General features: G+C 40.1%; 1 protein-coding gene across 6 annotated transcripts in view; it reads right to left on the bottom strand.

Moving 5' to 3' along the window:
• LOC124615782 (large proline-rich protein BAG6) overlaps positions 1-15,066 on the bottom strand; it is a 227,613-nt gene that overhangs the window by 31,347 nt on the left and 181,200 nt on the right. For all 6 annotated transcript variants that reach the window (XM_047143900.1, XM_047143945.1, XM_047143927.1 and 3 more), the window contains exons 17-22: positions 14,142-14,333; positions 11,506-11,605; positions 11,288-11,418; positions 10,951-11,181; positions 4,227-4,403; positions 3,969-4,125 (exon numbers count right to left, since the gene is read on the bottom strand). In XM_047143900.1, the coding sequence (XP_046999856.1) occupies positions 3,969-4,125; positions 4,227-4,403; positions 10,951-11,181; positions 11,288-11,418; positions 11,506-11,605; positions 14,142-14,333 (988 nt within the window). The remainder of the gene's footprint in view (positions 1-3,968; positions 4,126-4,226; positions 4,404-10,950; positions 11,182-11,287; positions 11,419-11,505; positions 11,606-14,141; positions 14,334-15,066) is intronic.

The raw sequence follows: 15,066 nt of genomic DNA, 5'->3' as shown, positions 1-15,066 counted from the left end.
TTTCAGACAGTATTTCCAGTTGAAAACTAAAGTTGCGCAAGCAGTAGCTTCTAATATGTTGCAGGGAGCTTGTGGGTAGTGTTTGCACCAAGAAAGGCCAAAATTGTCTTAAGGCACTTACTCTTTTTCCACATAAAAAGCTGCACTGTTAACCACTTGACAACAATTTCTGTTGCTGCTGCTGCCTACAGGTGAATGAATGCATGCATGCATGCATACATACATACATACATACATATGTAGCTGCAAGAGAAGTGAAAGCCAGAAATGTGAAGTTGTGTTGTTGTCTTCAGTCCCGAGACTGGTTTGATGCAGCTCTCCATGCTACCCTATCCTGTGCAAGCTGCTTCATCTCCCAGTACTTACTGCAACCTTCATTCTTCTGAATCTGCTTAGTGTATTCATCTCTTTGTCTCCCTCTATGATTTTTACGCTCCACGCTGCCCTCTAATGCTAAATTTGTGATCCCTTGATGCCTCAGAACATGTCCTACCAACCAGTCCCTTCTTCTTGTCAAGTTGTGCCACAAACTCTTCTTCTCTCCAATTCTATTCAATACCTTCTCATTAGTTATGTGATCTACCCATCTAATCTTCAGCATTCTTCTGTAGCACCACATTTCAAAAGCTTCTATTCTCTTCTTGTCCAAACTAGTTATCGTCCATGTTTCACTTCCATACATGGCTGCGCGCCACACAAATACGTTCAGAAACAACTTCCTGACACTTAAATCTATACTCGATGTTAACAAATTTCTCTTCTTCAGAAACGCTTTCCTTGCCATTGCCAGTCTACATTTTATATCTTCTCTACTTCGACCATCATCAGTTATTTTGCTCCCCAAATAGCAAAACTCCTTTACTACTATAAGTGTCTCATTTCCTAATCTAATTCCTCAGCATACCCGACTTAATTCGACTACATTCCATTACCCTCATTTTGTTTTTGTTGATGCTCATCTTATATCCTCCTTTCAACACAATGTCCATTCTGATCAACTGCTCTTCCAAGTCCTTTGCTGTCTAACAGAATTACAATGTCATCGGCGAACCTCAAAGTTTTTAATTCTTCTCCATGGATTTTAATACCTACTCCGAATTTTTCTTTTTTTTTCCTTTACTGCTTGCTCAATATACAGATTGAATAACATCGGGGATAGGCTACAACCCTGTCTCACTCCCTTCCCAACCACTGCTTCCCTTTCACGCAACTCGACTCTTATTACTGCCATCTGGTTTCTGTACAAATTGTAAATAGCCTTTCGCTCCCTGTATTTTACCCCTGCAACCTTCAGAATTTGAAAGAGAGTATTCCAGTCAACATTGTCAAAAGCTTTCTCTAAGTCTACAAATGTTAGAAACGTCAGTTTGCCTTTCCTTAATCTAGCTTCTAAGATAAGTCGTAGGGTCAGTATTGCCTCACGTGCTCCAACATTTCTACGAAATCCGAACTGATCTTCCCCGAGGTCGGCTTCTACCAGTTTTTCCATTCGTCTGTAAAGAATTCGCGTTAGTATTTTGCAGCTGTGACTTATTAAACTGATAGTTCGGTAATTTTCACATCTGTCAACACCTGCTTTCTTTGGGATTGGAATTATTATATTCTTCTTGAAGTCTGAGGGTATTTCGCCTGTCTCATACATCTTGCTCACCAGATGGTAGAGTTTTGTCAGGACTGGCTCTCCCAAGGCCGTCAGTAGTTCTATTGGAATGTTGTCTACTCCCGGGGCCTTGTTTTGACTCAGGTCTTTCGGTGCTCTGTCAAACTCTTCACGCAGTATCATATCTCAAATTTCATCTTCAACTACATCCTCTTCCATTTCCATAATATTGTCCTCAAGTACATTGCCCTTGTGTAGACCCTCTATATACTCCTTCCACCTTTCTGCTTTCCCTTCTTTGCTTAGAACTGGGTTTCCATCTGAGCTCTTGATATTCATGCAAGTGGTTCTCTTACCTCCAAAGGTCTCTTTAATTTCCCTGTAGGCAGTATCTGTCCTACCCCTAGTGAGATAAGCCTCTACATCCTTACATTTGTCCTCTAGCCATCCCTGCTTAGCCATTTTGCACTTCCTGTCGATCTCATTTTTGAGACGTTTGTATTCCTTTTTGCCTGCTTCATTTACTGCATTTTTATATTTTCTCCTTTCATCAATTAAATTCAATATTTCTTCTATTACTCAAGGATTTCTACTAGCCCTCGTCTTTTTACCTACTTGATCCTCTGCTGCCTTCACTACTTCATCCCTCAGAGCTACCCATTCTTCTTCTACTGTATTTCTTTCCCCCATTCCTGTCAATTGTTCCCTTATGTTCTCCCTGAAACTCTGTACAACCTCTGGTTTAGTCAGTTTATCCAGGTCCCATCTCCTTAAATTCCCACCTTTTTCCAGTTTCTTCAGTTTTAATCTACAGTTCATAACCAATAGATTGCGGTCAGAGTCCACATCTGCTCCTGGAAATGTCGTACAATTTAAAGCCTGGTTCCGAAATCTCTGCCTTACCATTATATAATCTATCTGATACCTTCTATTATCTCCAGGATTCCTCCATGTATACAACCTTCTTTTATGATTCTTGAACCAAGTGTTAGCTATGATTAAGTTATGCTCTGTACAAAATTCTACCAGGCAGCTTCCTCTTTCATTTCTTACCCCCAATCCATATTCACCTACTGTGTTTCCTTTTCTCCCTTTTCCTACTCTCGAATGCCAGTCACCCATGACTATTAAATTTTCATCTCCCTTCACTACCTGAATAATTTCTTTTATCTCATCATACATTTCTTCAATTTCTTCATCATCTGCAGAGCTAGTTGGCATATAAACTTTTAATAGTGGAGTAGGCTTGGGCTTCGTGTCTATCTTGGCCACAATAATGCGTTCACTATGCTGTTTGTAGTAGCTTACCCACACTCCTATTTTTTTTATTCATTATTAAACCTATTCCTGCATTACCCCTATTTGATTTTGCATTTATAACCCTGTATTCACCTGACCAAAAGTCTTGTTCCTCCTGCCACCGAACTTCACCTATTCCCACTATAACTTTAACCTATCCATTTCCTTTTTAAATTTTCTAACCTACCTGCCCAATTAAGGGATCTGACATTCCACGCTCCAATCAGTAGAACACCAGCTTTCTTTCTCCTGATAATTATGTCCTCTTGAGTAGTCCCCGCTCGGAGATCCGAATGGGGGACTATTTTACCACTGGAATATTTTACCCAAGAGGACGCCATCATCATCTAACCATACAGTAAAGCTGGATGCCCTCGGGAAAAATTACGACTGTAGTTTCCCCTTGCTTTCAGCCGTTCGCAGTACCAGCACCCAGCACAGCAAGGCCGTTTTAGTTAGTGTTACAAGGCCAGATCAGTCAATCATCCAGACTGTTGCCCCTGCAACTACTGAAAAGGCTGCTGCCCCTCTTCAGGAACCACACGTTTGTCTGGCCTCTCAATAGATACCCCTCTGTTGTGCTTGCACCTACGGTGTGGCCATCTGTACCGCTGAGGCACGCAAGCCTCCCCACCAATGGCAAGGTCCATGGTTCATGGGTTGGGGGGGACAATTATATGATCAGCAATTATACGATCTTTAAAGTGTGCCTATGTGCCACCTACAGGTATCAATTACCTGTCCTTATATTTATTTGCAATAACCTTATTTAACTACTTCAATAAATTTAAAAGTTTGAGGCAGCAACTTTGCAGTCACACAATGTCACTACCACAATGAAAACGTTATCTTTAATACATATTTTACTACATTACATAACAGGTGTCAATTTTATCACATCAATAATGCAGACTCATCACTTGTGTGTAAGAAGTTTTTCTTATTCACTGTTTGACTTTGGAGGTGTTAAGACAATTTACCAAACATAAGATACATAATGATTTCTGTCCACAAACCCGTCACATAGCTTCAATATTCAGTAAGAAATATATGGAATGTTTCAACTTACCTGCTAAAATCTGGCCAACATTCCCTTGTGGTTTTGCACTTGATACAATTTTTCTGCGTTTTGATGGCATTCCTGAAAGGTAAGCATCACTGAAAGGTGCCTGTGAATTCTGTTTCCTCTGCCTCTGAGTATCACGTGTTATAATAGGCACCCAATCCTGCAAAAGTTGAAACATTTATCAGTAGTGTAGTAGAACTGCTAATGGAGAGCCAAATATGTCTCATCAAATGAAATGTATAGACCATTCAAAAAGCTTACAGAAGGCAAAACATTATGCCACGTTTCTGCGCCTATCACAACATCTGGAAGTGTTTCTGAATCCATTATGAGATTTGTAGGGGACTGAACAACATCTGTCTCTGACTCAGAAAAGCTGTGAGTTTCCAAGGTCAAAGAGCCATTTACTGTTGGTGTATCTGAATCAGTTTCCATTGGCTACAAACAAAAGAAAACACAATGAAAGTAAGTATGTGAGTTCAGTCAAAACTTAATGGCTGATAATGGTATTTAAAATTTAAAAATATGTAGGAGTTTAATAACATTGTAACAAAATCATTACACACTTGGGATCATGCAAACTATGAACTCATCTCAGTTCATGTTTAAAAATTATTCTTATTTATTTCAAGAACAAAGTTTTACGAGATCATACAACCGTGAGTCTGCTCCCTCCATAAATATAACATACATTCAAAACAAAATGAGCCAGAAGGCTGTAAAATGAAAACTGCTGAAAAAATCCTAAAGTCATTGCTCACAGAAGAAGGTGTGGTCTCTGTATGAGTGCAGAGGTCCTTAACTCGCCTCTAGTTGAACACAGGCAATTATCCACATGATTACAGAATGAGCATGTGCATTCATCAACTGTCCATTTTACGCAGACATGCTGAAAAACAGTGAAATGGAGGCTTCAAAAGAAAAGCAGAGGTGTGTAGTGGGGAAGGAGTGCGGGGAACAGAAATTCACCAAAGAATGGTCCATGTGTATGGAGAGCAATGCATGTTAATTGCAAGGGTCAAGAAATGGCAAAAGTGATTTAAGAAAGGACGGATGTTGTTGGCCAAAGATGGACTGCCTGGAATAACACACCACAATAACGATGCCATTGTCCAAAAGGTGGATGCTCTCATTATTCGAGACCAGAAAGTTACAGTAGCAGCCATTGTCACAGAGTCAGATTCAGCATCAGAAATGCCTTCATTAAGCACAGACTGAAATTTCACAAAGCCTGCACCCAATGGTGTCGTGCAGTAGTAGCTGACCGAGACAGACGCAGCAACAGGAAAGTAACCGCTTTTGTGACATTTACGAGTTCCTAACCAGGAGCGAATTTTATTATATCATCTGTGTCCTTTAATAGTTTAGTTTCTTGAGTTTCTGTGTGTAAATTTAATATCTAATAGCCACAGTTACCAAGTTTTCGTTTGCGTCGGAAAGTAAACCAATTTTGTGACACATTACAAGTTCCTAATCAGGGGCGACTTATTTAGTTTCACCTGAGTGCTTCAGTAGTTAGGTTTCTGAATACCTGTGTATTTATCTAAATCATTAGACACAGTTCCTGCGATTTTGTCAGGGTCTACAGTAAAGTTGCGCAGCACATGTCGATAGTTTAGTTTTCCATGATCTTTAGTATGGACAGGGACTGCGATTGTTGTGTGCAGATGTGAGCCGAGTTGGTGACACTTCGCTCTCACCTTCAGGCTGCAATGGCTTTGTTTACACAGCTTGAGGCTGAAGTGGATGCGAACCACTGTTGTGGGCCGGCCGTGGGGATCCAACAGATGACCAGCACGTCTGAGTCCTCCAATTGTTCTTCACCGGTGGCCAACCCAGTTACTGCTCGCACTGAGGTTGACCCCTCACCTCTGTGGTCGAGTGGGAGGTCGCACCGGGGTGAAGCAGGCGGTGAAAGACTTCCCAGGCGGCCGCACATAAGGCCTCCCCAGTTGGTCTGACTAACAGGTTACAGGTGCTGTCTGTGGCTGACACTGTTGCCAAGCCAGATGCTGTCACCTGTCCTGTTTCAGAGGAAACCACTCAGCCTGCAAGATCCGTGCAATCACAGAGTGTGGGATTACTGGTAGTTGGGAGCTCCAACGTTAGGCACATTATGGGGGCCCTTATGGACTTGGCTGACAAGAAGGGAAACAAAACCAATGTGCACTCCGTGTGCATTCTTGGTGGAGTCATTCCAGATGTGGAAAGGGTCCTACCTGATGCTATGAAGAGCACAGGGTGCAGCCCCAACTACAGGTGGTTGCTCACGTTGGTACCAATGATGTGTGTCACTTTGGATCAGAAGAGATTCTCTCTGGTTTTTAGTGGCTAACAGAAGTGGTAAAGGCTGCCAGTCTTGCTTGCAAGATGAAAGCAGAGCTGACTATTTGCAGCATAGTCGACAGGACCGATTGCAGACCTCTGGTACAGAGCCGAGTGAAAGGTCTGAATCAGTGGCTCAGACGGTTCTGCGACTGTGTAGGCTGCAGATTTCTCGACTTGCACCAAAGGGTAGTTGGGTTTTGGGTTCCGCTAAGTAAGTCAGGTGTCCACTACACACAGGAGGCGGCCACACGGGTAGCATGGGCTGTGTGGTGTGGACTGGGCAGTTTTTTAGGTTAGAGGGTCTCTGGAAAACAAAAAAAGGGCCTCAGTCTCAAAGGGTGCAGGCTGAACACAGGAATAATGTAGATACAGGAACCATTGGTATTACAGTTGTAAATTGTCGTAGCTGTGTTGGGAAAGTACCAGAGCTCCAAGCACTAATAGAAAGCACTGATGCTCAAATTGTCATAGGCACTAAAAGCTGGCTAAAGCCGGCTATAAGCTCAGCCGAAATTTTTGTGAAGAACCTAATGGTGTTCCGAAAGGATAGGCTAAACACGGTTGGTGGTGCCGTGTTTGTTGCTGTAAGTAGTAGTTTAGCTTGTCGCTAAATTGAAGTAGATACTTCCTGTGATTAGTACGGGCAGAGGTCATTGTTGATAACTGGAATAAAATAATAATGGGATCTTTTTACCGACCTCCTAATTCAGATGATACATTTGCTGAAAGGTTCAAAGAAAACTTGAGTTTGATTTCAAACACGTACCAGACTCATACGATAATAGTTGGTGGTGACTTTCATTTACCCTCGATATGTTGGTGAAAATACATGTTTAATTCTGGAGGTACGCATAAAATATCATCCGAAATTTTGCTAAATGCATTCTCTGAAAATTATTTCGAGCAGTTAGTTCATGAGCCCACGCGAATAGTAAACGGTTGTGAAAACACACCTGACCTCTTAGCAACAAAAAAAATCCTGAATTAATAACGAGCACGAAAACCGATACAGGGGTTAATGAACACAGGATTACTGTAGGGAGATTGAATACTGTAATCCCCAAATCCTCCAAAAATAAGCAAAAAGTATACCTATTCAAAAAAGCAGATAAAAATTCACTTGGCGCCTTCCTAAGAGACAATCTCCACTCATTCCAAATTAATAGTATAAGTGCAGACCAGGTGTGGCTTGAATTGAAAGAAATAGTATTGGCAGGAATTGAGAGATTTATACCAAATAAATTAACTAACGACAGAGCTGATCCTCCTTGGTACGCAAAACGCGTTAGACCACTGTTGCAGAAACAACGAAACAACCATGCCAAATTTAAACAGACGCAAAATCCCCAAGATTGGTGATCTTTTACAGAAGCTAGAAATTTAGCGATCTTCAATGCGAGATGCTTGTAACAGTTTCCACAATGAAACTTTGTCTCAAAACCTGGCAGAAAATCCAAAGATATCCTGGTCGTATGTGAAGTATGTTAGTGGCAACAAACAAACAACACCTTCTCTGTGGGATAGCAATGGAGATACTATCAAAGACAGTGCTGCCAAAGCCTTCCAAAATGCCTTAACAAAATAAGACAAAGTAAATATTCCCGAATTCGAATCGAGAACAGTTGCCAACGTGAGTAACGTACATGTCCTCGGAGTAGTGAAGCAACTTAAATCACTTAATAAAAGCAAGTCTTCTAGTCCAGGCTGTATACCAATTAGGTTCCTTTCGGAATATGTCGATGCATTAGCTCCACACTTAACAACCATATACTACCATTTTCTCGACGAAAGATCCATACCCTAGACTGGAAAGTTGCACAGGTCACACCAATATTCAAGAAAGGAGGTAGGAGTAATCCACGAAATTACAGGCCCATATCGTTAATATGCAGCAGGATTTTGGAACATGTATTGTGTTCGAACATTATGAATTGCCTCAAAAAACTGTGTGTTGACAAACAGTCAACATGAGTTTAAAAAACACTCTTCCTGTGAAACACCACTAGCTCTTTATTCAAATGGAGTGTCGAGTGCTATTGACAACGGATTCCAGATCGATTCTGTATTTCTGGATTTCCAGAAGGCTTTTGACACTGTACCATACAAGCAGCTCATAGTGAAATTGTGCGCTTAAGGAATATTGTCTCAGTTATGTGACTGGACCTGTAATTTCCTGTCAGAGGGGTCACAATTCGTAGTAATTGATGGATAGTCATAGAGTAAAACAGAAGTGATTTCTGGCATTCCTCAAGGTAGTGTTATAGGCCCTTTGCTGTTCCTTATCTATATAAACAATTTGGGAGACAACCTGACCAGCCGTCTTAAGTTTTTTGCAGATGACGCTGTTGTTTATCCACTAATAAAGTCATCAGAAGATCAAAACAAATTGAAAATTGGTTTTGAAAAGATATCTGAATGGTGCAAAAATTGGCAGTTGACCCTAAATAACGTAAAGTGTGAGGTCACCCACATGAGTGCTAAAAGGAATTAGTTAAACTTTGGTTAGACGAAAAATCAGTCTGACCTCAAAGCCATAAATTCAACTAAATATCTAGGCATTAGAATTACGAACAACTTAAATTGGAAAGAACACATAGAAAATGTTGTGGAGAAGGCTAACCAAGACTGTGTTTTATTGGCAGGACACTTAGAAAATGTAACAGATCTACTAAGGAGACTGCCTACACTATGCTTGTCCGTACTCTTTTAGAATACTGCTGTGTTGTGTGGGACCGTTACCAGGTAGGACTGACGGAGTACATCAAAATAGTTCAAAGAAGAGCAGCACATTTTGTATTATCGCAAAATATGGGAGAGATTGTCACTGAAATGATACAGGATTTGGGCTGGACATCATTAAAAGAAAGACTTTTCCATTGCGACGGAATCTTCTCACCAACTTTCTCCTTCGAATGCGAAAATATTTTGTTGACACTGACCTACATAGGGAGAAATGACCACCAAGATAAAATAAGGGAAATCAGAGCTCGCACAGAAAGATATAGGTGTTCGTTCTTTCCAAGCGCTATACGAGATTGGAATAATAGAGAATTGTGAAGGTGGTTTGATGAACCCTCTGCCAGGCACTTAAATATGATTTGCAGGATATCCATGTAGATGTAGATGAATGGTTGCCTCAATCTTCAATTAGTAGAGGAAGCACGTTGAATGTGACACGCTCTCTTGAGCATCTGCCATTCTACACCATGGAAAGTAATGAGTTCTTATCACGAGTGGCCACTGGAGACTAATACAGTGTCATCACTTCAAACCCACAGCATCATCACTTTAAACCCTGTCAAAATTATGAAGTCTCTGCAGAAGCATGCTCTGTTGCTGCCATTCAAAATATCCAATGCCGTCCATACAAGTGCAGGCAAGGTTATGCTCACCTCCTCCTTTGACGAAAACGGCACCCCCTTCGTAACTTCCTTCCACATGGCACAAAGGTAAATGCACAGCAACACTAATAAACCTGCCGCAAAGTGATCAAATCAAAACACCCATGGGCAGTTCATTTAATGGATCATTCAGCTCTACGACAACGTAAGGCTCAATAGAGCAATTGCAGTCAAGGAGCTAATGGATTCATTAAAACAGTTCCTTACAGTTCAGATCTGTTTCCCTGCAATTATGCAATTTTTGGTGAGCTGAAGAAGGCCCATCACCAACTTGTGGCGCAGTGGCACTATCTAGTGTGTCAACAGTGCTGCGCAATAATTTCACCAGCTATTTTCCCCCCCTCACACTGGACTAGTAAAACAGGCCTAAAATCTACGACTTGACTGAGTGAAACTGCAATCGTCAGCAAACCAAAAATTTCCTCATACTAGCACAACTCGCGTAACTGCCAAAACACCATAAAAGAGCAAATGTGAGATACGCAACAGTTCACACATGATGAGGATACAGCTCCATATGCAGTATGGGCTCCCCATTGCCATCTCTATGAAACATTGCAATTTCTTTGAAGATTGTTGTCTACACACTTACACACGCATGGGACAAAACGACGATTGTACAAGAGACTGCGTCACTCATGTCATGAGTTTTCTGCAATGACAGGATTTGAAATAAATTTTGAAAACTTGTCAAAACGAAACTATTACACCACACACCATATTAAACAGAATATTTCTCATGTAGCAAGAAGCCCTGTATCTCATCATACAAGGTGGATAGACGAAATTCTCTCTCATTTCACACCATTTTTGTTTTCTTTATAACAGAGTATAATGTTAAAGAGAGTGACTGGCATCTGAAGTATTCATATATCTCCTACAATGGTGTCTCTTGACAGATGAAGACGAAGTTTCTCGGCAGAAAAATAACATTTTTTTGATGAGGTTTTCATGAATCATTTCTAGGATAAATGAAAGAGATGTACTATAAACAAAACTCTCCTGTGGAGGTATAGCAACATAAGTTAATTTGTAATGTCTTTATGCCAATTAAACAATTACTTTTAATAATATGTAGTAAATCCACTTCATTTTACTTCTGTGAAACTAAATAAATCAGTGATTTTTTTACATACTACACAAATCAAAAGTAAATACTATGAATATTACTTACATGCTGTAAATTTGGGTAAAATTAAATGGATCAGCTATTCCCTAATTTGTAAAACACCAGAAAGTTAAAATTCTGAGCATACCTCTGTTACTTGTTCTTCCTCATCTAGCTGCTCTGCTGAGGTAGCATTAAAACTTACAGGTACTGAGCCATGCTGTAAAGATGATGGTGGTGAAGGAATCCTGTACACCAGAAATGGTTGTATATCTTCAACAGGTACAGTTTGGCTTGTTACAAAACTTTGTATCTGTGAAAGTGAACTACTAATTGTCCAGTCCCGGACATCAGCTTGCACCCCACTCATTAACTGCCTCTGCAATAGGAAAACTGATGCTGGTACAAGAAACACACAATAAGACTCTTTTAAGTATCATTTGATGTTTAAAATGACTACTCCAAGAAGGAACCTAAACACGAACCACATAAATTTCTGCAACATTAACTAATCCTTGTAGGTCATCAACACAGCAGTACCGTACAATAGCAGCTACTTCCCTTGCATACTGAACAAACCACTGCACGAAGCGCCGACAAAAAATATCATCTCTCGCTGTAAACAACAAAGGTATCGAATAAACAGCTGACAGTGGCAACATATAATGAATACAGGTAAAAATGATACATAATGTTCACAAACCTTCAGACATGATGATATGAATTAATTCCGGTAATTTTATTTGGTTGTATTGGTTTACTGATAAAATTATGTCAACTTCATCTTTCACTTTAGCTTGACCCTGTAACATAAGACAAATATATTAGGAACACTAAAGTGCGCGTCATTTATGTTGGCGGCCGAGTTTAGGTTCGTTCTGTGCATCTGACGTCACAAAACAGTCAGCCAATGAACAGAGAACGACGTTGCCACATCTCGACTGCAGTGCAGAGCATGGACGAGTGTCTTTAGTTTTAGAAACGTTCAGTCATAAATAAAGTAATAGAACAAAAGCAATGTCTTGATAGCAGACATTCTTTTATAGAAAGTCTGGAAAAAGCATTCTTTATACCAATTGCTTAATATTCTATTAATTAATTAAACCAAACAAGCAATAAGACTCCTAATTCAGGCGATAGCAAGGAAAGGTTTTTGTATCATTCTCACAAACCGCTTTTTCGTAATAAAGAACAGCGGTAATTGTTTATTTCCTACTGTACTTCGACGAAGCGTGAGTAATTCATAGTCATACCAACAGTGTTTGTCAGTATTTTGCGTGACATGTTATATTCCTCGTGGCATTAGGTAGTCAGACAAGGTGCGTTAGCGTAACGGTTAAGGTGTTGGATTGCTACGCGAAAGGTTATGAGTTCAAACCTTGTGCAGTGCTTAATATTTTCATTATTTAAAAACAATATCGAAGTGCCGTACTTCACGAATTATATTCGTTTGAATGCAATATTTTGAAATTTCTAGTGCTTTGTCTCTTCATTAACCCTTTCCCTGCTGCAGACACGTGCTCGCCACATTCTGCGCTGTGCGCGATTTTGTCATCACTACACTGCTCGCCTGTGCAGACAAATGGTGTTCCCGCTGCTTTGACACACTTATCATTCGATTTCACAAAAACTATTTGGCCCAAAAATTTGATTTTTACATGTCTTCTTGACTGATACCTTCCCCCCATAAATGATTTAATTTTGTTTCGATGTTCAACGCAGTTATTATGCAGCATTAAATGTAGTAAACAATTGCAAGAAATTTTGAAGAGTTTGCAGAGGTAGAAGTCCATAGCGTATACTTTCCGTATGGTCGATTTTAGTTGCCACAATGTTGAGAATGAAATGTGGACAAGATGCCTAAATTTCATATAAAATTTACTGTATAACAATATCTCATTTAATTTAAGTACGACATAGGTGTCGTATGTAATATTGAGAAATATTCCGTCTTTCCCGACTGTAATACAAGTATTATTTACACCGGACGCGTTTGGCTTTATTTTAAAGCACTTCAATCAAGGAAAGGTATGGCACATACACAATGGTACTCATGTTCTCTTTCTTGTTTTTGTTCCACAGCCGCAGTTTTACCAATGGTACTGAAATATATTCCTCTTCTGCAACTGTAATAAGGTGATTATTTAGACCAGACGCGTTTCTCTCTTTTGAAGCATCTTCAGAGAGCAGTATTTTGTCTCCTCCATTGCCAAGTCACCTTTCGTAGTTTTGTGCTGCGGTAACACAATATTCAACGTTTGTGTTGGCAGATCAGTGTTTTAGCAAATAAATGATGTTTGTGTGTGCCACACACAAAAATTATATTTGACATAGCTCAGAGTACTTCACTGATAGACGGTATATTCAAGTCCTAATGTTTTTGTAAGTCCACAGTTTTGTTTAATGTATTTTGTCTACTTCCTTTTGATTGATTGAAGTGCTTTAAAATAAAGCCAAACGTGCTCAGTGTAAATAAAACTTTTGTTACAGTCGCGAAAGACGGAATATTTCTCAATATTACATACAACTATGTGGTACTTAAATGAGCTATTTTTATACAGTAAATTTTATATGAAATTTAGGTATCTTGTCCACATTTCATTCTCAACATTGTGGCAACTAAAATCGACCATACGGAAAGTATACTCTATGGACTTTTACCTCTGCAAACTCTTCAAAATTTCGTGCAATGGTTTACTATATTTAATGCTGCATAATAACTGCATTGAACATCGAAACAAAATTAAGTCATTTATGGGGGGAAGGTATCAGTCAAGATGTGTAAAAATCTAATTTTTGGGCCAAATAGTTTTTGTGGAATCGATTGATAAGAGTGTTAAAGCAGTCGGAACACGATGTGTCTGCACAGGCGAGCAGTGCAGTGACAAAATCGCGCACAGCGCAGAATGCAGGGAGCACGTCTTTGTAGCAGCGAAAGGGTTAATGCGGCCATGGTGGCTTTACTTCATGAACTGCGCGCTCCCCCCTAAACGTAAGCTTGCGAACTATGCTATACTATGGCGCTGCTTCTATTGGCGCGTGCGTCGTGTGCAACTGGCAACGCAGCAATCTCCCATGTCTGGGCGGGCATGCGCGAGCCGCCAAGATAAAAGAATTGAACTATAAGACTTTAATGGGATGAAAATTTTATTGTATCAATAGCAACATCCCCCTCCCCAAGTTTCTCTCATTATAGTTGGGTTTGCTAGTAACTTTGTCCAATCCCTTTTACATGTATGAAGGACGTTCCTCTTTACTTGCAGATATATCCCTCACTCCCCCCCCAGATCGCGTATGTGCTGTGAGCTACTTGTGACAAAAATTTCAAAGATTACTAACCAGAAGTTTCAGATGAGGACGCAATTCCTGTAAGAGCGCATGCACTGCAACTGCTACATTTTCTTCAGAAGTATCCCTCCCCTGTAAGACTTTTTGCCTGATGAAGTCTTGTAGACGTGGTCGTACTCTTGATAAAATACCAACACCACCCACTGACAACAGGATGATGTCATTGAAAGACATATTTTGTGCCTGAAAGAAAACAAAATCAAAGAATACAGAAAATTAAAACAGACAGTACACAGAAGCTGAACATGGGATGCATGAAAGTCACTTGACACAGCAAAGTATACATTCTTGACCTCATATTTTACAAAGATAACTTCAAAATTTTCCTCACTATGAAGCTCAAAACATTTCCTTTCTCCATTAACATTAGGGGTGTTCAATAAGTAATGCAACACTTTTTTTTCTGAAAGCATGTTGGTTTTATTCAGATTTACAATACATCAAATTATTGCCCACTCTTCTGGTCACGACACACTACTTTTTAACGTTATCTCCATTCAATGCGTCAGCCTTACATCACCTTATTGGGAGGGCATATATGCCTGCATGGTAACACTCATCTGGTCAACATCAGAGCCAAAGCCTTGCTGCATCAAAAACCTCCCCATCAATCACATGATGCTTACTGAGGAGTGCATCTTCCATGGTTTCAGTTGCCTGATACTACAGTCATGCGTGGGTGCGTGCACGTGCGCGCGCTCCCCTATCTGCGACTATATGGTGAATAGCAACTTTCCTTCTCATAATGTTGTTACATTCCAGTCTCGATTTTCCACTGTTTGATTTCCACTAGATAATTTACATATACTGTAAACGGCAATGGCCATATAACACTCCCACTGGAATTACTTTGACACATGTCAATCTCCTCCACTTCAGAATGTCATGTTGGGTTCTATTTGCTAAATAGTATTGA

Source organism: Schistocerca americana, chromosome 1 (genome assembly GCF_021461395.2).
Source record: "Schistocerca americana isolate TAMUIC-IGC-003095 chromosome 1, iqSchAmer2.1, whole genome shotgun sequence".
Taxonomy (NCBI): Eukaryota; Metazoa; Arthropoda; class Insecta; order Orthoptera; family Acrididae; genus Schistocerca; species Schistocerca americana.
The sequence above is the reverse complement of the archived record's forward strand: the minus strand, read 5'-3'. Positions and strand labels throughout refer to the sequence as shown.